Source organism: Carcharhinus amblyrhynchos, chromosome 2 (assembly GCF_965287045.1).
Source record: "Carcharhinus amblyrhynchos chromosome 2, sCarAmb.v2.hapA, whole genome shotgun sequence".
In the NCBI taxonomy this organism is placed as follows: Eukaryota; Metazoa; Chordata; class Chondrichthyes; order Carcharhiniformes; family Carcharhinidae; genus Carcharhinus; species Carcharhinus amblyrhynchos.
In genome coordinates, this window is record NC_137325.1 from 100035657 (window position 1) to 100057986 (window position 22330).

Here is a 22330-nt window from a genome sequence, read left to right on the forward strand (position 1 = left end):
CAGATCCGACTTAGAAATCTGCTTTCAGGCACCTCCATACGCACTCAGCCTGAAAAAAAATCGCCAGTCCCATCCACGCTGTGGGCGGGGCTTAGCACGACTAGACTGATCAGAGCTCTGAACTGCACACACGCAGTTAGAAAAAAATTGAGAAAGTGCGCCGTGTCAGATCGCTCCTGAGCTGCAGAAAGTGGAGAAAGCGGCTCGGGAGTGAAAAACGGGATCGATGGTGCACACACATATCACTGTCTCCCTCATCACCCACCTTCCCCTCGCTGCCCAGATCAATCATGACTCCCTGCCCCCGATCGCCTGCAGAGTGGCAGCGAACCCCTCTGCTCCCCCCTCCCCGTTCCCCCCCACCAGAGATCCATCTGCCCCCACCACCACCAGTGAGTGATTGGGCCTCCTCTCCCCCACCAGAGATACACCTTACCTGCCTCCCTCCTCCTTCCCCCACCCACGAGAGTGGTCTGGCCTCACTCACCACCCCCTCCCCAGACAACGACCTGGCCTCACTCACTCCCCCTCCACCCCCAGGGGAAAATCTGACCTGCCTCCTCCTCCCTTCCCACCAGTCAACGACCAGCCCTCCCTCCCCCCCGCCGCCACCAGACAACGATCAGCCCTCCCCCCCCACCACCAGACAACGATCGGCCCTTCCCGTCCCCCCCCACCACCAGACAACGATCGGCCCTTCCCGTCCCCCCCCACCACCAGACAACGATCGGCCCTTCCCGTCCCCCCCCCACCAGACAACGATCAGCCCTTCCCGTCCCCCCCCCACCACCAGACAACGATCAGCCCTTCCCGTCCCCCCCCCCACCAGACAACGATCAGCCCTTCCCGTCCCCCCCACCACCAGACAACGATCAGCCCTTCCCGTCCCCCCCCACCACCAGACAACGATCAGCCCTTCCCGTCCCCCCCCCCACCGACAACGATCAGCCCTTCCCGTCCCCCCCACCACCAGACAATGATCGGCCCTTCCCGTCCCCCCCCCCCACCAGACAACAATCAGCTCCCCCTCCCACCAGAGATACATCTGACCCGCCTCTCCCTCCCCCGCCCTCAACCAGACAACGATCTGGCCACACTCCCCTCCAACCAACCAGAGAATGATCTGACCCACCTCCCTCCTCACCCCTCATCACCGATCCGAGTCAGGGAGCTGTTGGAAGCTCTGATCGGGCTCTTCAGCAGCTGGAGGGCCCAATTCAGAGTTTTATTTAGCAGGTCCATTTTGGCGCGGTTCCAGATTGGTGAACACAGTGGTATGGGGGAAATGCTGATAAAGTTAGGCGGGCAGTTCATTAATTCAATTTAAATGCATTCAAATGCTTTTAAATCGCCGTTGCACCTGTTTTGGATGCAAAGCGGATCGCCACCATTCCCGGGTTTTGGTAAAGTGGCAATCTGCATGGATGCAGGTGCAGATCGCGTTAATGGCCTCATACCCAACTTTACCATGTTTTCGCGCCTGAAATTGTAAAATCGGGCCCATAGAGTCCTAGAGGCATAGAGGTTTACAGCCTGGAAATAGACCCTTCGACCCAACTTGTCCACGCCGCCCTTATTTTTTTAAAACTCCGAAGCTAGTTCCAGTTGCCTGCATTTGGCCCATATCCCTCTTTACCCATCATATCAATGTAGTATCAAAATGCTTTTTAAAAGACAAAATTGTACCCGCCTCTACTGCTACCTCTGGCAGCTTGTTCCAGACACTCATCACCCTCTGTGAAAAAATTACCCCTCTGGACACTTTTGTGTCTCTCCGCTCTCACCTTAAACCTATGCCCTCTAATTTTAGACTCCCCTATCTTTCGGAAAAGATATTGACTATCTACCTGATCTGTGCCCCTCATTATTTTATAGACCTCTATAAGATCACCCCTCAGCTTCCTACGCTTCAGAGAAAAAAGTCCCACTCTATCCAGTCTCTCCTCATAACTCAATCCATCAAGTCTCCATAGCATCCTAGTAAATATTTTCTGCACTCTTTTAGTAATATCCTTTCTATAATAGTGGCCAGAATTGCACACAATATTCCAGGTGTGGCCTTACCAATGTCTTGTACAACTTCATAAGACAATCCAACTCCTGTATTCAATGTTCTGACTGATGAAACCAAGCAAGCTGAATGCTTTCTTCATCACTCTGTCCACTTGTGACTCCACTTTCAAGGAGCTATGAACATGTACCCCTAGATCTCTTTGTTCTGTAACTCTCCCCAACGTCCTACCATTAACTGAGTAAGTCCTGTCCTGGTTCAATCTACCAAAATGCATCACTGCACATTTGTCTAAATTAAACTTCATCGGCCATTCGTCAGCCCACTGGCCCAATTGATCAAGATCCCGTTGCAATTGGAGATAACTTTCTTCACTGTACCTTTAAGACTTGATTACCTGTAAAGACTCGTATTCCAACCATAATCTTGTAAATTGAATTTGTGACATTATATGCCCTGTTTGTGAACAGAGCTCCCACTTACCTGATGAAGGAGCAGCGCTCTGAAAGCGAGTAGCTTGTGCTACCAAATAAACCTGTTGGACTTTAACCTGGTGTTGTGAGACTTCTTACTCTGTTTACCCCAGTCTAACACCAGCATCTCCATATCCTATATGCTCCGCAGTGCATCCACCTGCTGCTCCAACCAAACAATGCGGTCTGTGAGGAGTTGCAACAGGACATACTTCCTGCAGACGAAGTTGTCAGGGAGATTAGATTGCTCCCTAATTTCCCACATCTGACAGGAGGAGCATGCCATGCCCTAGCTAGCATATTGCCCTTATACAGGCAAAAGGATAAAAAAAATCTCAACTCACCTCTCCCTTGCTTGTTGTTCTCCTGCCAACAGTTTGATGAGGAGAAGCAAATGGTGGTGGCAGCAAGGCAGGAATTTGATGCGCGAAAGGCTGATGTTAATGACCTAAACAGCAGTGTTGTGACATTAAGCTATTATATCCTGCACCTGGAGAGGGTGTGAGACAAAAAGGTTCAAGGAGAAATTCATGCTAATTGCTCTTGTAGTCCCATCTTAATGCACAGACAAATTGCAGCAGATGACAAAGATGACTGAGAATGCAGAGACAGTTTCTCTAGATCAGGGGTCCCCAAATTCAGTGGAGCCCATGGGAACCTCCCAAGGGGTCTGTGGTAAGACAGGCGCATCTGTAAAATTTGAAAACTGCTGCGGAGATGCTTGTCCAATCAGAGGCCGACTTCTGGAGAACATTGTTGAGAACACTCAGGATGATGGTATATTCCTGCCCTAGACACCTTCTGATATCCTGCTATCTGGCACGAGGTACGAGCTTTGTGTGCTTTAGGGCATAGCATAGAGATGGATTCACACAGTGAGTTACAGGGCACATGTGAGTGCAGGCCAGTAAGAAAAGGATATTTTATGTGCCAGCTCCCTGGAAGACGAAATCAAAAATGCGTTCTGCTGCAAAGGACTCAGATTAAGGGCAGCCTGCAGATTGAGGTTGATGAACACACACCGAGGTACATTGGCAGATCTGCTGTCACTGCCAAGGTGCATGGCGGAGTCCAGCTCTAACTTGGCACAAGGTTGACGCAGAGCTTTGGCCCATTTAGTGGCTTCACAGAATCCTGAAGCTGCTGTCAATTCTCAGGAGGACAGCATCTCTGCTCCCATTACTGCCACTCAACCAGTGCCTGGTGCTGTTTGTCTGCCAGCCATCACAGACTGCTGCTTCCAATCTTTCTTTTCGAGTAAATTGATTGGACTAAATTAAACAAACAATGGGACAAAACAAGAAGGGCAGCCTCCCAAAAAGAAAGGAACCATCCAAATGAATAACAAAGCAGAAAGGAAACTTAAAACATTAAATCAAAATGTGATTATGGGAGTCGATAATACACCCTTGTCCCTGCAGTGCCCAATGAGCATGGAAGGCCCTCAGACACTGTATGCTCCCTTTTCAGGGACCTGGCCATGAATATAGCTGCAGTAGAGGGGCAGACCATCGGGTCAGAGCTAGTGTAGACCAAAGGCACATGATTAATGCCTACAGCTCCCCATATCATTCTTCTAATCTTTCCCATTGAAAGTCAGCTGTTTTACATTAGCCATGTTGTGATCACTATGCTGTATTGCAGCACTCAGCCAGGCATGGACACTGGCAAAGCACTATGGAAAAGCAGAAGCCGAATATCTCAGTTTTGTATGTATTTGTTGGATAAAGCTGGAATAGTTTAGGTTAGAGAGTCATTAGATTGGTTCCACTGGTCGGCGCAACATCGAGGGCTGAAGGACCTGTACTACGCTGTAATGTTCTATGTTCTAAAGTTGTTATGGAATGAGTTTTTGTTCTTTTGTCTTTTATTTCAAGATTTTGGCTAAGGCAATGCTGTGATGATCTGTAATAGACAGATGGAAAGGTGGGGAATGGTGGAGGAGTGGGGATTTTAGGGAATCCAGTGCCTGTTTAGTTGTTCATGGACACCCATTCAAAATGAAGATGTCCCAAATGTTTCTTCCCACCTTTCCTTCTCTTCTTCCTCATTCTTCTCTTCTTCTCCTCCCATGCCAACGGCCTAGTGATGGTGATGTGCACACACGAAAGCAAGGTTGTGGAGAATTTGGAGACATACTCTAGTGAATATTGTGGGGTTTCATTTGAGTAGCCCAGCAGTGGAACCATTGTTTTGGAATACCAAAAGTTTTCTCCATGATGGGAGCAAAGCTGTCGTTCTACTTTCTTAGTCAACTCATGATCAGGTGACATGAGTCACTTGTGCAGTGGGTAGCCCTGGTTACCAAATAGCCAACCTCTGGTTCAATATGGTGTCTTAAATATGGCAGTGAAAGCATGATGGCCGCTGCCAAGGTATCGTGCATTCACCAATGAGATGCTCAGTACATGGCCACACATTAGTTTCACAGTAAGGCAGAGATAACTCTTACACTTCTGTTACATTTCTCCGTTAGTATGTGATATCCACAGAAGCACGTGTGCAGTTTTTGGCTCCCTGCATCATTGTGGATTCCTTTGCCCTGGTATATCTCCATTTCTCCTGCTTTTCTCTGTTTAGAGAAAAGACTGTAAAATCTAGAGTACAATGTTACCTCCCTAATGCAGCTATACATAGACAACTGCCAATGTTGCCAACTCTAACCTGGAAGGAGTCTCTAACCTGGAAGGAGTCACTAACCTGGAAATTGAGGGCCAAGCTGACTTTTGCAGCTGCCAGGAATACCTGTGCTGCAGCTATAGGCCCTGGTCAAAGAGGTGACTGCCTCCTTGATGAACCATTACTCCCTCAGGCCCCATTCCTGGCTGCAGTATATGTACAGCTCAAATACACTCAATGTTCTACTGAGACCTGTCCTCCTCCCTCTGCTGTACACAGCCTCTCCTTCTGATGCCTACACTCCACATTCCTGGCGTGCTGCAAGCTGAGAGAAGGTTGCAACTATCATCTCCATTAGCGCTACCAGGATTCTTGCTGACAGGCCTTCAAAGTGACACTCTCCTTGTAAAATCAAGCAACAAACACTTGCACCACTTCTTCAGAATTCCTCCAACAACACTGCTGCTGTGCAGCAACAGAAAGAAGACAAAAGCACCTGCCTGAAAGTCCCCTGCTAAACAATTTAAATAGCCCTGGTGAGTGGCCCTTAACACAGCAATACACATTAAAGAAGGGTGTTAAAAAGTCCAAAAGGGCAAATCTAACACTGAATGATATCACAATCTGTCCATTCAGCAAAGGAAGGCAGATCATTCTCATGTCCTTATAACATGGCACATAAATGAGGTCAGGTCCGAAGGTTGGAGTGAGTTCAGTTACCAATTTTAACTGTTGTATCTACCATTCTGTTGACCCTGCAGCTCCACAGAGCTGAATTTCACAGTCACATTGGATACAGTTTGTGACATTGATAAGGACTGTTTCACTGCAAAGGCAGGGATCTCTCTTAATAAATCCATGTGCATTTTGAAAATCCATATCAACTCGTACTGCTGCCTTCAAAGATTTGTGTTTCTGAACCTCTAAGCCTCTCCACTGCATCCCAAGAACAATGTTACATCTAGTTTATGTTATCTCTCTTCCTGCCGTCCAAAATGAGCCACTTCTTTGCACCAAATGTCAGCTGTCATGTGGCTGCCCATTTCCCCAGCCCTTCGAGATCCTTCTGAAATCTGTTATCTTCCATACAATTAACTTTGTCTCACATTTGTATCATCAGTGCACCCAAACAGGCACCGGAGTGTGGCGGCTGGGAAATTTTCACAGTAACTTCATTGCAGTGTTTTATTATAAGCCTACTTGTGACGCTAATAAATGAACTTTAGCTTTAAATTTTATCTGCAAATATTGAAATTGTGCCATTTTTTCTCAGCTCCATATATGTTAAAATAACAGAGGCTCTCATACTGACCGTTGGGAAACAGCACTGTATGCTTTCCTTGAGTCTGACAAACAGCTACTCAGCATTGCTCTCTGCTTTCCACCTGTGAACCAATTTCAATTCACACACAATCGGTGCCCCATAACCCCATGGGCTCCAATTCTTGCTTTTCTATTTACCATTTACAGCTTGTGTTCATTTCCAGAATCACTATGCCTCTCTCCGATGCCCTCTGATTTACTTCTGAAGGTGACTGTATTCATCCCAATGTGTCTCTTTACCTTTCTCTCTGCAGGGTTTGCTGAGTTAGTTTTTGATCCTTTTATCACTTCACGTTGTTCTATTGGTCCAATTGTCCATTTGGTCCAAAGGTCATTTTGTCTATGCTACTAAACCCTGGGTATGCATTTATCTTAACTCCTTAACAATATGCTTCTAAAAGTACAATATTCTATTCACTGTTAGCCAGGATATTATTAAGAATTAGACCATAGTCAAATTCTTTCCTTGTTCTCTTGATTTCCTTTGAGAAGCTGGCCAGATGACTGTTCTGCGATGAGAATCTTTTTAGCGAAGGACGGTAATAAGATGCAATTGAATCCTCAGGCAAAGAAAGTTTTGATTAACACTAATATATAGTTTTTATTGATTAAGTTGATTAAGTTTCAGAGTTTTCTTCAATGAAACTATTCCTATTTTGTCTCGCAAAATGAAGAATAAGCGACTGGAGTAACATTTACATCTGCCACCTCAAATTGTAGGATTTTTTAAAAATCTAATCTCGTGTTTTTCAACATTTTAGAAATCCGCGCAGTCTAAACATTTGTTCAGTGTCTTACTGTGAAGGTCACCTCATTAGTACTTTATCAGATTTGTGAGGAAACTGTTTTTAACAAAACAAATTATAATAGTATATGGTGATTGTGTTAACAGTAACATTTTTCACGTAGAAAGAATACTTTATTAAGTACTGCAAATGTTTTAACAATTTATGAAGTGAATAACAAATGTTTAGGCTGTGTGGATTTCTAAAATGTTGAAAAACACAAGACTAGATTTTCTAAAAATAACCTACAATTTGAGGTGGCAGATGTGAAGGATACTCCATTTGCTTACTCTTCATTTTGCGAGACAAAATTGGAATGATTTCATTGAAGAAAATTCTGAAACTTAATCAGTTTAATCAATAAAAACTATATATTGATATTTGTCAAAATTTTCTTTGCCTGAGGATTCAATTGCATCTAATTACTGTCCTTTGCTAAAATGATTCTCATCTCAGAACAGTCGTTTGGCCAGCTTCTCAAAGGAAATCAAGAGTACAAGGAAAGAAATTGACTCTGGTCTAATTCTTAGTAGTATCTCGGCTAACAGTGAATAGCATATTGTACCTTTAGAAGCGTATTGCATTAAATTACAGTGCAAGTTCTACCTTCTTGTTGAACTTCCAAACTGGAAACTTTGTAAGTAGCTGTTAGCCTTAGATGCGTTTTAAGCCATATGGGAGGGCAAGGTGGGGATTGACCACTTAAAGGCTGTTTTCTGCCCAGCCTCAATTTTTTGGCTGGCAAGTGGATTTACCTGCAATGGGGTAAGTCCAAAAATGAAGGGACTTAGGTGAGAAGGCGTGTAAGGAGCGTGTCCATCTGAAGCCCCCATCTGCCTTTGGCGGCCACCTTTAAGGTCCGGTTTCCTCCCTCCCCTGCGCTATCTCCTGACCCCAACCCCCAACATCTCAATTGCCCACTTTTCACACTGCCCAGGCCTTCCCAAACTGGGATCCTCCAGAACTCGTTTTGCCATCTGAACATGGGATTTAGGCTCTAACGTGTTGAAATATTTCCTCTTCACTGCAGGGAGAAGAGAACTGCTCACAGCTCTCTATACCAGGACTTCCTCCCAAGTGAGGGGCTGAAGTCCCACCTATACTCAATTAATGCTCACTTGAACATGAAATGGTAGCGGGATAATCAAAGTCATTGGGAATGTTCAAAGAGAGGAAGGAAGAAATTAGGAAGTAGGGCAGTTCACTGATGATTGTAATATTCAGTACATTTACAACTCTTCATACACTGAAGCAGTCCATGTCCGTATGTAACAAGAATTGACAACATTCAGGCCTGGTCTGATAAGTGGCAAGCAACATTTGTGCCACACAATTGCCTAGAAAATGACAATCTCATAAAAGAGAGAATCTCGCCATCTCACAATGATATTTGAAATGGACTTAACATTGCCTCAACAAGAACATTCTAGCAATTAACGTTCACCTGAAAACAAATGGGATCAGGAATATAAAACTGTGGCTACAAGGGTAAGTCAGAGGCTGGGAATCCTGCAGTAAGTAACTCACCTCCTGACTTCCTAAAGTCTGTCCAGCATCTACAATGCATAAGTCAGGAATCTGATGGAATTCTCTCCACTTGCCTAGATGAGTGCAGCTCCAAAAACACTCAAGATGCTCAACATCATCCAGGACAAAATAGCCCACTTGATCAGCACCAGCTTAAACTTCATTCATAGATAAGCTGCAGAGCTGGGCTGAGAGGTGGCAAATGGAGTCTAATGCAGAAAAGTATGAAGTGATTCACTTTGGAAGGAGTAACAGGAATACAGAGTACTGGGCTAATGGTAAGTTACTTGGTAGTGTGGTTGAGCAGAGAGATCTCGGTGTCCATGTGCATAGATTTCTGAAAGTTAGCACCCAGGCTGATAGGCTTGTTAAGAAGGCATACGGTGTGTTAGCTTTTATTGGTAGAAGGATTAAGTTTAGGAGCCAGGAGGTCATGTTGCAGCTGTACAAACTCTCTGGTGTGGCCGCACTTGGAGTATTGGGTATAGTTCTGGTCGCTGCATTATAGGAAGGATGTGGACGCATTGGAAAGGATGCAGAGGAGATTTACCAGGATGTTGCCTGGTATGGTAGGTCTTATGAGGAAGGTCTTATGAGGGACTTGAGGCTGTTTTTGTTAGAGAGAAGAAGGTTAAGAGGTGATTTAATAGAGGCATATCAGATGATCAGAGGATTAGATAGGGTGGACAGTGTGAACCTTTTTCCTCGGATGGAGATGGTTGGTATGAGGGGACATAACTTTAAATTGAAGGCTGATAGATAGAGGACAGTTGTCAGAGGTAGGTTCTTTACTCAGAGAGTAGTAAGAGCATGGAATGCCCTGCCTGCAACAGTAGTGGATTTGCCAACATTAAGGACATTTAAATGGCCATTGGATAAACATATGGATGATATTGGAAGAGCGCAGGTTAGATGGGCTTTAGATTGGTTTCATAGGTCGGCGCAACATCGAGGGCTGAAGGGCCTGTTCTATGTTCTACGTTCTAAGTTTATTCACTCCACCACCGGTGCACCATGGCAGCAGTGCGTACAATATGCGAGATGCAGTGCAGCAACTCATCAAGACTTCTTTAACAACGCTTCCCAGACCTATACACCAGAATTTTCCAGCCGTTTATGATCCACCAGTGGAAGAGGATATTGCAAGGAATGATGATGGAGGAGTCTGGTACATTAGCTATAAGACAAATTGTGCGGAGGATGTGGAGAGTCTGCAGAAGGATCTAGATAGGCTGGGCGAATGGGCCAGGAAATGGCAAATGGAATTTAATGTTGGCAAGTGTGAGGTGGTCCACTTTGGTAGGAAGAATGGTAGGAAGGACTATTAATTACGTGGCGAAAAACTGCAGCAGGCGACGGTGCAGAGGGACCTCGGGGTCCTTGTGCATGAGTCGCAAAAACCCAGCTTGCAGGTGCAGCAGGTGGTCAGGAAGGCGAATGGGATGCTGGCCTTCATAGCGAGGGGGATTGAATATAAAAGTAGGGAGGTCTTGCTGCAGCTGTATAGGGCATTGGTGAGGCCGCAGCTGGAGTACTGTGTGCAAAGGATATTTTGGCCCTGGAGGGAGTGCAGAGGAGGTTTACTAGGCTGATACCGGAGTTGAGGGGATTGAGCTATGAGGAGAGGCTGAATAAACTAGGCTTGTACTCGTTAGAGTTTAGAAGAATGAGGGGAGATCTCATTGAGACGTATAAGATGATGAATGGGATGGATAGGATAGAGGTGGAGAGACTCTTCCCGCTCAAAAAAGACAGTAGGACTAGGGGGCACAGCCTCAAGATAAAGGGGAGGCGGTTTAGAACGGAGTTGAGGAGGAACTTCTTCACTCAAAGGGTGGTGAATCTCTGGAATTCTCTGCCCGTTGAAGTGGTGGAGGCTGCCTCGCTAAATATTTTTAAGAAGCGGGTTGATGGGTTTTTGATAAGAGAAGGGATTAAGGGTTATGGGGAGAGGGCGGGAAAGTGGAACTGAGCCACGACAGATCAGCCATGATCTTATTGAATGACGGGGCAGGCTCGAAGGGCTAGATGGCCTACTCCTGCTCCTATTTCTTATGTTCTTATGTTCTTATATGAATCAGTGAGTATAACTGTGGGATTTTCCAACCTTCTCCAGTTTCACTTGCTTAAAACTAATGCATTTCCAATTTTTCCCATTTCTGATGAAATGCTATCAAGCAGAAACGCTGGACTTGATTTTCAGGCCATTCACCACCCCCCACCCCCAACCCACAGCTGCTGCAAGCAAGGACAGAGAATTTGGTGCTCAGCCAAATCTCTGTTCACTGTAGCTGGACCAGAGAATCCCGCTGGCATGAATGGCTGGAGAATCCCACCCATAATCTCTACCAACTAAAAGAACAAGAGCAAAAGGCACTTGGAGACACTGCCGACTGCAAGGTCCCCTCCAAGCCCCACGCTGACCTGGGACTACATTACCGTTCTTTCACTATTGCTGTGTCAAAATTATGGATCTCCTTTCCTAACAGCAATGCACTTATATCTACATCACATTGAGTGCAGCAGTTCAAGAAGGCAACTTGCCACCACTAGAGAGAGGAAACAATGCTAGCCTCACCAGCCACATTCTCATCTCATGCCAGAGTGAAAAAGGCTGGATTGTCGGAGATCTAACTTATTATTAGGAAATTGATCAGAGGCACTGAATCAGAATGGAATATTGAACATTAATTCTAAAATATAACAATGATGTAGCTTCTGTAAGTAATGTAGCAGCAAAGTTAGAAATCCAGTATTTAACATTCCCTTGCACTCTATGGGTGAAAAGGATATTTCTGAGGAGTCCCTTTCTGCCATACTTCAACAAAAAGCAGAAACTGTTCTGAGGGCCAAATTCTCCCATTCTGCAGGCAGGAGTGAAGAGTCTAGTGGGAACCAAAGAGTCAAAAACTCACCGGCATTAAGTTGCATAGCAATTCCCCCAGTGGCGGGTTAATGACACGTCAGTTGTTGGCTGGTGGCATGAAGTCATTTGCATCTCCTGAATGTTCATTAAAACAGTAGCCCATCACCATCCTGTTAGATCTTCCAATCTTGCACCATGCTAGCATGAAATTACATTCATCTCAAACCCTGTTGCTAAAGAGAGTTGAGTACAAGCTGGTTCTCAGTTCGCAAGAGACTTCAGGGTGAGTGCAACATTGCCAGTGTTGTGCTGCTCCTAATGCGTTAAGACAGAGATGAACAAGGACTCCAAATGTGGTAGGTAGCAGTACAAGTGGGGCATGGGCATCTCGCAGGTCATGACCTTGGGGTGTGGTGGTGTGTGCAGGAGGGGGTGGGGGGGGCAAGCTGGGATAGGGGAGTGGCAATTGAATTGAGGAACTGGCTGCTTCTTGAAGCTGCTGCCTTTTCCCTGTGAGTTGCTGACATTCTGCACAGTTTGGTGAAGACAGGTAAACTGGAGAGAGTACTATCTGTGAGGAATTGGTGTTTAAATATGACACCAGGACCTTGGAACCCTCCAGCTGACAGCAGTTGGACAATCAGCTGCCGGCCCAGGTGAAATGGAGGGGAACACATATGTGCATAAGCACAGAATCTAGTGTGGAATCCTGCCACTCGGGCCAATGGGAAAAGTGCCACCAGAGCCCACCACCACACTTCTTAATTAATTGGTCACAAGTATGACTTACATTCACACTGCAATGAAGTTTTTGGTACACTGGGGGAGAATTAACATGGCCAATTCATCTTTCAAAATGGGAGAATTCCACTCTAAAACTTGTGCCAGAGCAAGAAATGGTTGCACTGGAGGGGATGCGAAGGAGATTCACCAGGATGCTGCCTAGGATGCAACATTTAAGTTATGAAGAAAGGTTGGTTACGCTTCTGTTGTTTTCGTTGGAGCAGAGAAGACTGAGGGGCGACCTGAAAGAGGTGTACAAGATTATGACGGCATGGACAGAGTGGATAAGGAGCAGCTGTTCCTGTTAGTTGAAGGGTCAGTCATGAGGGGACATAGATTCAAGGTGAGGGGCAGGAAGTTTAGGGGGGATATGAGGAAAATCTTTTTTACCCAGAAGGTGGTGACGATCTGGAATGTGCTGCCTGGGAGGTGGGTTGTCTCACATCCCTTAAAAAGTATCTGGATGAGCACTTGGCACATCATAACATTCAAGGCTATGGGCCAAGTGCTGGCAGATGGGATTAGGTGGGACTTCAGGCATTTCTAATGTGTTGGTGTGGACTTGATGGGCTGTATGACTCTAAGATACTATGAATATAAAACATCAGCTTTGTTCCTTGTCACACTGTTCATCAACTTAAATATTTTCTCGCAAGGAAGGTTCCAGGTTACTTTGATCACTTGATGTCCTGAAAATTACCTGGCTATCTTTGCTGTTTTCTGCTGATTAATAAAAAGATGACTATATTGCATTGTGTTCATCTGCTGAGCTGGAGTTATTTTAAAAGAAAGCAGTCAAGATGATGAAGTAGCACCAACACCCACATAATGAACAGAGGTGGTGCTGTGTATAAAGGGCAGAGAGCCTACTGGTAGTAGGCTGTGCAAATACTGGAATTGTCCTAAAGTTTGCTGCCTCAGTCAATCACTATAATTATTAGTCAAAAGCAGCCAAATTAGTACCGGATCAAACATTCTGGCTTTCTAAGAAAGTAAGGCATTAGTTATAATGCTGGGGGATTACTGACAACAATAACTGTTAGGAATACACTTCATTCTGTTCTATTTATGTATGTAACTGTACATGGCCTAATCAAAAGTGAATATTGCTTTCTTCAGACAAAGCATTGAGCTTAAGATACAAATAATTGTACCATTCCTGGGCAAGGTTTGTGACATCCCTGAACAGTTTTTTGCACTATTTCTCCTTATTCAAACGTTTCCTTTGAACGTGAAAGGTGAAAAACTGTTAAAATTAAAAAGGTCAACACACCAGTTTCTGAAGCCATCCCCAACAGTATTGTGTTCTTTGCAGGTATTCATTACTAAATTAATCCTGCTGTTTCGTAGAATCTTACATTTTAGATCTTAGCAACTCTTTCTGCAAAAAGAAACTTCTGCCTCATACAGATGTTTTTATTTTAACAGGGGATTTCAAGACTGTCCAACAAAACATACACAATATCCCAGGTATGCTGCAAATGTTCTTTATGCTTTACGTTCTTAAACCATTCATTTAAATAAATTTGTATTGGTTAATAAATAATGAGTTAAAATAAGTAGTATCCAGAATGGTAATACTTGTACTTTAAACTGATATTTAACCTTTTATGAACAATAAATTGTTTAGGCATTGATTAGGCATTGTCTTACAAATTCTTAAACATGAGTTACAGGAAGTAATTCTTTTAAATCAAATACAGCACTCATTGTGTTGCACTAGAGAAATTGAAGATCAGAGTTTGCCATTCAGCCCTTCAAGCCTTCTCCCCCGTTCATTATAATCATGGCTGATCATCCAACTCAATAATCATATCATTTGATCCCCTTCACCCCAAAAGCTGTATCTCACTCCTTCTTAAAATTATGCAAGGCAGGATTCTCCAATCTTGTGCTAGCCAACCGCTGCCAGTGAGGACGGAGAATTTGGCACTCAGCCAAACCTCCATTCACTGCACCAAGAATGGAGAATCCCAGCCAGAGGCAAGGTCAGAGGTTTCCGGCGACAATATTTTGGCCTCAACTGTTTTCTGTGATAGTGAATTCTACAGGCTTACCACTCTCTGGATGAAGAAATGTCTCCTCATCTCAGGCGTAAAAGGTTTACCCCACTTCCTTGGACTATGAGTCCAGGTTCTGCACACCCCTACCATCCTGTATCAAACCTATCTAGTCCTGCTAGAATTTTATAGGTTTCTACAAGATTCCCCTTCATTCTTCTGAATGTCATTGAATATAATTCTAATTGACTCCATCTCTGTTCATACATCAGTCCCATCGCCCCAGGAATAAATCTGGTCTGCCAGAAGCACCATAGAAAAATATGAGCAATGATAGACAGGAGAAATCTTTCCAATCTGTCCCATTTAATTGTGAGAGCTTTACAATATACATAGGCCAGAATTTTACAGTCCTGCCCACCACAGGAATCAGAGCAGGTGAGGGGCAGGCCATGGAAATGTCTGTTGACCTCAGGCAGGATTTTCCAGTTTTGGGGACCGAGGCCAGAAAATCCCACCCATAGTCTCCATCCCATCCAAAAACCTCCTGAGATAAGCAAAACAACCATCTACCAATTTGGGAAAAGAAATCTGTAACATTCCTCTCTTCCTCCCTTAAATGATAGAAACAAGTATTTCAGATAATTTGTTTCATGATAATTCCTTCAATTCCCTGTGTTACGTTCCTTTTGAAAGAGGTAAGCTCTCCACCCTACCAGAAACAGGACCTGCTCTCACTTGAAGGAATTCAATGAGTTCAGGCCCAGTGTATGACCAACAGCCTTTTTTTAAATATGAATTTGAATTTATTCTCCGATGGTAAATTGCACAGATTTGGCCAAACCCACAACTAAACACATGGCATACAAGCTTTCATAATAATCTTTAACAGACTAACTGCAATGTTTCAGTCTTTAGTCTAACTGTTGGGAGGACCATAAGTTGCTCTTGTCAATGTGATGGAGCAAGGGCAGCACCTGTGGATGTTGCTCATCATTGCCAGTGTGATGGTCTAGAGGAGTGTTTTTACTTGCCTTCATCAGCTTTTCTTTTTGCATTCTGATTTCATCAGGCCTCTTTCACAATTTCTCATGGTGCAAACATTCATGGAAATCACTCATTTCCAATTTACACTCCTTTACGACTCTGATCTTCCCAATTTCATGTGCACAGTCAATCCACTCCTCCTCAAATATATGGCAATGAGCTGTACTCTCATTTGGCTGTACACCACTTTGAACCAGCAGCCATTTGTCAATATTGACACCTATCTTTTCCTGGCATGGTTCTCAACAACAGCATGTTCAAACTCAGTTAAAACTCTATTCACTGCAGCGGGACCGGAGAATCCAGATGCGGGCGACGTCAGAGAATTCTGGCCCAAAGCTTCCCAATTTTCTGACCAGTATTTATCCCTCAGGTAATATCACTCAGACAGATTATTCGGATATTTATTACATTGCTCTTTGTGGGACCTTGCTCTGTGCCAAATGCCTGCTGTTTTTTCCCTACATTGCAATTGCAACTTCCGTGGCATCTTAAAATGTCCTGAGGTTATGAAAGACACCAAGGCAGCTTTTCTATTCATCATATCACTTTTAATTGTCATTTTTCTCACTAGGTTCCTTGCCAGTCAAAAGTGAACTGTTTAGTTCCTGACAATTCTGTACTGATTGTTTCTTGTCCCCATTTACACATAGTCAGATTCCAATGGAAATGGGAACCTAAACCAGAAACTCGATTCTATTGTAGAGGATGAAGAGGAGGTGGAAGGAGTGGATGAAACTACACCATTGTCACGTATTTCTACCAACTTTGCATCCTATAATCGATCCTTGAACTTTAACCGAACCTTGAACACCAGCAATTTCCTCGGAGCCAATCAGCAGCTCCTCACAGGCCCTCTGGGCTTCAGATCTCCTATCAGAGGCTGCAGTGTAATGATCAGAAGCAGACAAGACTATGAATCTGTTAATGTACGGAGTGGAAAAGACAAGAACCTAAAACTCCACCTCTCTGCATTAAACACATGTGCTCCCCCAGATCTCAGTCCAAGGTACAATCGAATCAATATCATTCAGTTTCTCTTATCTTCTTCCTATTTTCTTTTTGTGGTTACTGATATGAGGGATTTCCATGCAGAAAATGGGACATTTTTCTACCTGGGCACCCACTGCATTAAGCTGCATACAACTGAAAATTTCAGATGGTGATATCCATGTATAAACATTTAGTGATCATCTTGTGTTACCTGATTTTTAAAGTTTATTTATTAGTCACAAGTAAGGCTTACTTTACCATTGCAGTGAAGCCACTGTGAAATTCCCTTAGTTGCCTGTTCGGTTCAATGCACCTAACCAACATGTCTTTCAGAATATGGGAGGAAACCAGAGCACCCGGAGAAAACCCACGCAGACACAGGGAGAATGTGCAAACTCCACACAGACAGTGACCCAAGCGAGGAATCAAACCCAGGTCCCTGGCACTGTGGAGCAGCAGTGCTAACCACTGTGCTACTGCGCTGCCCATATCTAGCAGATTTAGCAGAGTAAACTTATTTACTTTAAATCAGTTAATCACTCCACAAAATAGTGAGCAGAGGAATGCCATGTGAACATCTTACATATTTATGTGCTATGACAAAAACATGCCAATGTCACCCACAATACTTTCTAACATTTCAGATTGGATTTTGTGAGCACATTGTGTAAACTAAATGAACAGAAAATAAGGGCCTGTCAATCTTCTTTTTCTTTTATGGGATGTTAGCATCACAAGCTCAGCCAGCATATGCTACCCATCCCTAATTGCCCTTGGAAAAGTGGTACTGAGTTGGTCTCTTAAACTACTGCAGTCTATCCGGTAGAAAGTGAAGTCTAGTGGTCTAATTTTGCATCTGGTTTCAAAATACATTCCATCAATTGATTGCAGTTTCAATTTAGGATATTTCCTATTGGTTTACTATTGGAGTACATGAATTGAGAATGTAGTTATAAAATGGTTATATTTGCGTTACTTTATCTGCCTAATTTATCTCCCACACAAGGGCAGGTCAATTCTCTGGTTTATTCCCCAGGGCAATGTCCTAACCAGAGTCAACTTGCCTGGTTTGATTTTAAACAAAGCTTGGTAGTTAACTGTCAGTCATCAGTTAACTGATTCATTCTCCATGGTAATGCGTCTACCAATCAGAGTTCATTTGCCAACCAATCAGCACTCTGTTCTCATGAAGTATAAATTGTTGTTGCTTTTACATTTGATATTCTTCAGAATATCTTGATGAGTGCAACACGAAAAGCTTTGAGGTCTTTTTTCAATAATACTAACGATCCTACTGAATGGCAGAGCAAGTTTGAATTTGCTTCTGCTGTTCGGCATGTATGTAGTCCTGATTTGTAGCTTCATCAGGTTGGCATCTCAATTTTAGGAATGCCTGGAGCTGTTCCTGCCATGCTTTCCTAAGTTCTTTATTGAATCATGGGTAATGGTGGAGTGAGAGATATGCCAGGGCATGAGGTTGCAAATTGTAGTTGAATAAATTCTGCTCCCGCTGATGGCCCACAACGTTTCATGGATACCCAGTTTTAGTTGCTTAATCTGTTCCAAATCTGTTCCACTTAGCATGGTGGTAATACCAAACAGTATGAAGGAGGGTCTCCGCAGTGTGAAGGTGGAACTTTGGGACCAATCTTACCTGCCGTTCACGTCATGGTCCCGCTAAAACAAAGGCAGAGAATTTGATGGCCAACAAAATCTCTGTTCACTGCAGCGGGGTGGGAAAATCCCACTGATGTGAATGGTGGTAAGATTCTGGCCTTTGTCTCCACAAGATCTGTGCATGGGCAGATGCATCTGAAACAGGTAGATTGGTGTAGGCAAGACCAAGTACGATTTTTTTTGGTCCTATTACTTAGGTCACCATGTACCACAAGCCCAGGCTGGCACATATGTCCTTCAGAGCTCAGCCAGTTCAATCAGTATTGATATTATTGAGACATTCTTGGTGATGGACATTGAAGTCCCACACACAGAGTACATTCGGAACCTTTGTTACCATTAGATCTTCTTCCAAATTGTTTTCAACATTGAGAAATACTGATTCATCAGCTAAGGGAGGGCAGTAGGTGGTAATCAACAAAAGTTTCATTGCCCATATTTGACATGAGAATTCATGAATACCACTGCTGTACATCTCTGGTGGCTCTATCCTGCCAGTGGAAGAGATATAGTAAGGGAGGAGCCTAGTACATTAGCTGTTAAGATGTGAATCAGCGAGTCAGAGGGTTTTCCAATCCTCCCCAATTTCCCTTGCTCAAAACTAATACATTTCTCATATATCCCAGTTCCAATGGAAGGCCATCGAACAGAAATGCTGGACTTGATTTTCTGGCCATTCACGCCCCACTGCCATTGCAAGCAAGGACGGAGAATTTGGTGCTCAGCCAAATCTCCATTCACTGCAGCAAGACCAGAAAATCCCACCAGCATGTACCAGCCATTAACTCTATTTCTCTCTTCACAGATCCTCCTTGAGCTGCTAAGCATTTCTAGTATTTTCTGTTCTTTTGTTTTGTATTTCAAGCATCCACAATAGTTTGCTTTTGTATATCAGGCTGTTGCATGACTCGTCTATGTGATAGCTCTCTCAACTTTGGCACCGGTCCCCAGATGTCAGTGAGAGGATTTTGTAGGGTTGACTGGGTTTTCCTTCTTTCCGGTGCCTAGTTGGAGACCAGGTAGTCCATCTGGTTTTATTCTTATTCAATGTGTCCATAACTGTTTGATACAACTGAGTGGCTTGCTGGACCATTTCAGAGAGCATTGCTGTGGCTCTGGGGTCACATGTTCACTAGACCAGGTTGGGACTTCCTTCCCCAAAGGAAATTAATGAGCCCAATGGGTTTGTACAACAATCCAGTAGCTTCACAATTTCAACCTCATTAGCTTTTCATTCCAGATTAATTAGTTGAATTAAAATTCCTGCAGCCTCCATGGTGGGATTTGAATTCATGTTCAGTGAACAGAAGCATTAGTTCAGGACTCTGGATCATTAGTTGATTAATGTAATCACTATGCTATCATTTCTGGTAGAAACATCCTTTCATTTGAACAAAAGCACAGTTCAAATGTACAAACCACATAACATTCACTTTCACGAGAATAAAAAGTATTCAGCACACCTCCTGCACAAACTCTAAAGGTTAATAAAAGTTGGAATGATTGAGTTGTGAATATGTGCACTATGGGTGTTGAAAATTGTGTTAGCACCCACTTTCACCAGAAACACTGATGCCAAATTGAAGTAATTGGTTTTCTTGGCTAATTTAAGCAGATAATGTTGATGCAGTTTAGTAGTTAAATATCACTCAATCTAAACGAACAGTAAATATGTAAATCACTACACTTTAGTATTGATGTACAACCATTGTAGCCAGATCTTTAATTACTACTTTTCATACACGAAATGGATCATTCAGATTTGCCATTTCACATTTACACAACTAATTATTTCACTCTTGCAGAATTGTGGATGGCATTGAAGATGAGAAAAGCTCAATAGGGAACCAAAGATTTGAGTTCTGCACTGAAAATGTGGGACAAGAATCACTCAGATTTCCAGCTGATAAAGGTAATGTCTGTCATGTTCATGCTTGAACCAATAAAAGTGTATTCTTCTATTCTATCCAAATATTATTTAAAATTAGCTTCTGGCATGTACTTACATCCTTTCACTCCTGAACATTTTCTGTCAGTCCAACATTTACAATGGAAATAGATTAAGTTAAATTAAAAGCAGAGAAACCGTCCCAAAGGTTGTTAAAACAGTATATTAGGGAAGCTCCATATAAACATTATTACTGTCACAATTTATGGATGAACTTGTTGAAATATTCAAAACATGTTTTTTGACTAAAATGTTATTGGACTCTTGTTCTCAGTACCTGAAATAGCCACAATCAAAGAAAAATTGAAGTTTATTTATTAGTGTCATAAGTAGGCTTACACTGCAATGAACTCACTGTGAAAATTCCCAAGTCACCACACTCTGGTACCAGTTCGGGTACGCTGACAATGAGAGATGATAGCTAATGGATAAACATTCTGATGACACTACTATGTTCTGCTTCCACTAAATTGAAAACAGATCCCTGTTATTTAGTGATTCCAACTAGAGTCAGCTGAGAACTGCTGATTCTTTTTCTAACATTTTACCCTGCTAATTTTCTCTGCCCATTTTCTTGCCTTTTCTCCTCTGTGCCTTTTGCTGTGACGTGGTTCCACAGGCACTGGACACAGTGGAGTGCCTAACACAAGAAACCATTACTCATCCATGAGCCCCTATAATGGATATTCCCAAGTTGTGGAAAGCAGAATGTCCTGATGCTGTTCTCACCTGACATCCACATCCGGATGATATCATTAATCATTGGGTTATTGTTGAACTCTTGACAACAGGCAAGGTCAAGAAAGCTCTCCATTAAAGGGGAACAGTTAAACCTGTGAAGCTGCTGTCAGTGGTATGTCACCAGACTGTCAAAAATATTCCATTAAGCCAAGCCAGACTCAAAATTTACAATTTGATAGACTCAGAGTGAGTGTTGGATGTCCTGCCTCCCTGCCACACATTTGGCAGTGCTGGTGCCGGGGCGGGGTAATCCCAAGCAGTGTGTCTACTGTTGCTGAAAAAAATAATCATCAGATCAGTCTTTTAGCTGCACAGGGAGCATTTTAACTGGGACCAGGATTCTGCTGAGGGAAATTGTGGGAGAGGGGGAAATGGACTGGGGCAAGAAAGTATGAAACACACCAGACATGAACAGCACAGTTGCCAGCTTATTTTAATTAGCAGCCATTATCTGCATGCTTCCAGTCAACTGCCTGCCTGAAATGAGTGGAAAGCAACTCAACTGCTGGTGGCCAGTGAGCTTGAACCAAAATTCAAGCATCATTAGGCTGTCAGCCAGCCACCACCAGAGGACAATTCTCGAGCAAGAAGGATTCTTCAGGGATGTTTCGTATGCGGGTCCAGAGGTGAGAGGCCTAGAGAAGTGCAGGGCAGGAGAAATGCAAGCTCACCATTTGAGAGCTGGTGCTATACTCCTGATCTACCTGGAAAAGCATAAAATCTCCCAATAAATGGTTTCACCAGGCCCCTGATCCTTTTCCTTATGGTGACCTCTGCCTTTGAGCCAGAGTTAAAGCTAATTGGGGTGCAATTAAATCATCAGATTCAATCTGCATAAATGCTACCATTTTCAAGTAATTCAAGTTGCCATAGTCAATATAATCATTACTGCATAGTACCAATGAATTGGAGGACAACAGAGGCTTTGTAAATTATTGCTTCATATTCACAGACTTTGATCAAGTTACTCCTGCCATGCTGGCGGCTAAAGCTGAAGAGACAAAGCAGCAGGTCAAAACGCTGAATGATGAGGTACAAATAATTCTCAGTTCAAACTAAAATTTAAAAAAGCATAATTCAGCACAAAATACCAAAAGAAAATCCCCATATACAGGATTACAACTGAAAATATTTACATGCTGGAGACAAAGATTTGCAAGTGATTAATCTGCATGCATGTGTTATACATTGACACTCATTCATTTTATTTTGATCAACATGTTTGATATGTGTGGAAACTGTTGTAAGGTTGTTTGATGTTTCACTGAGAGGTCTGAAGGCATCTATGGTTAAACAGAAACCATTTATTGTTAACTGTAACTATGTACATAACCAAGGTATTGCCATACATGGCTACCATCTCCATGCTGGCTCCTTCCTGACTTTCCTCCTCAGATAGTCTACTATCATGTCACTCTCTACATCCTACTGAGGGTGGTATGTTCTCCAGTTTCACATTAACCCTTAGTCTGTCAAAGCATCCTTCTCCTGCAGAAACCAAGAGTTCAGCTTACCCAAACCAAGTACAGAGAAGTCC

The 22330-nt window shown here is 43.4% G+C and overlaps 1 protein-coding gene across 1 annotated transcript in view; it reads left to right on the forward strand.

Moving 5' to 3' along the window:
- Nucleotides 1-22330, forward strand: part of kcnh8 (potassium voltage-gated channel, subfamily H (eag-related), member 8) — a 347288-nt gene that overhangs the window by 300203 nt on the left and 24755 nt on the right. The window contains exons 12-15 of the mRNA XM_080209769.1: nucleotides 13816-13857; nucleotides 16088-16443; nucleotides 19910-20016; nucleotides 21746-21825. Of these exons, the coding sequence (XP_080065895.1) occupies nucleotides 13816-13857; nucleotides 16088-16443; nucleotides 19910-20016; nucleotides 21746-21825 (585 nt within the window). The remainder of the gene's footprint in view (nucleotides 1-13815; nucleotides 13858-16087; nucleotides 16444-19909; nucleotides 20017-21745; nucleotides 21826-22330) is intronic.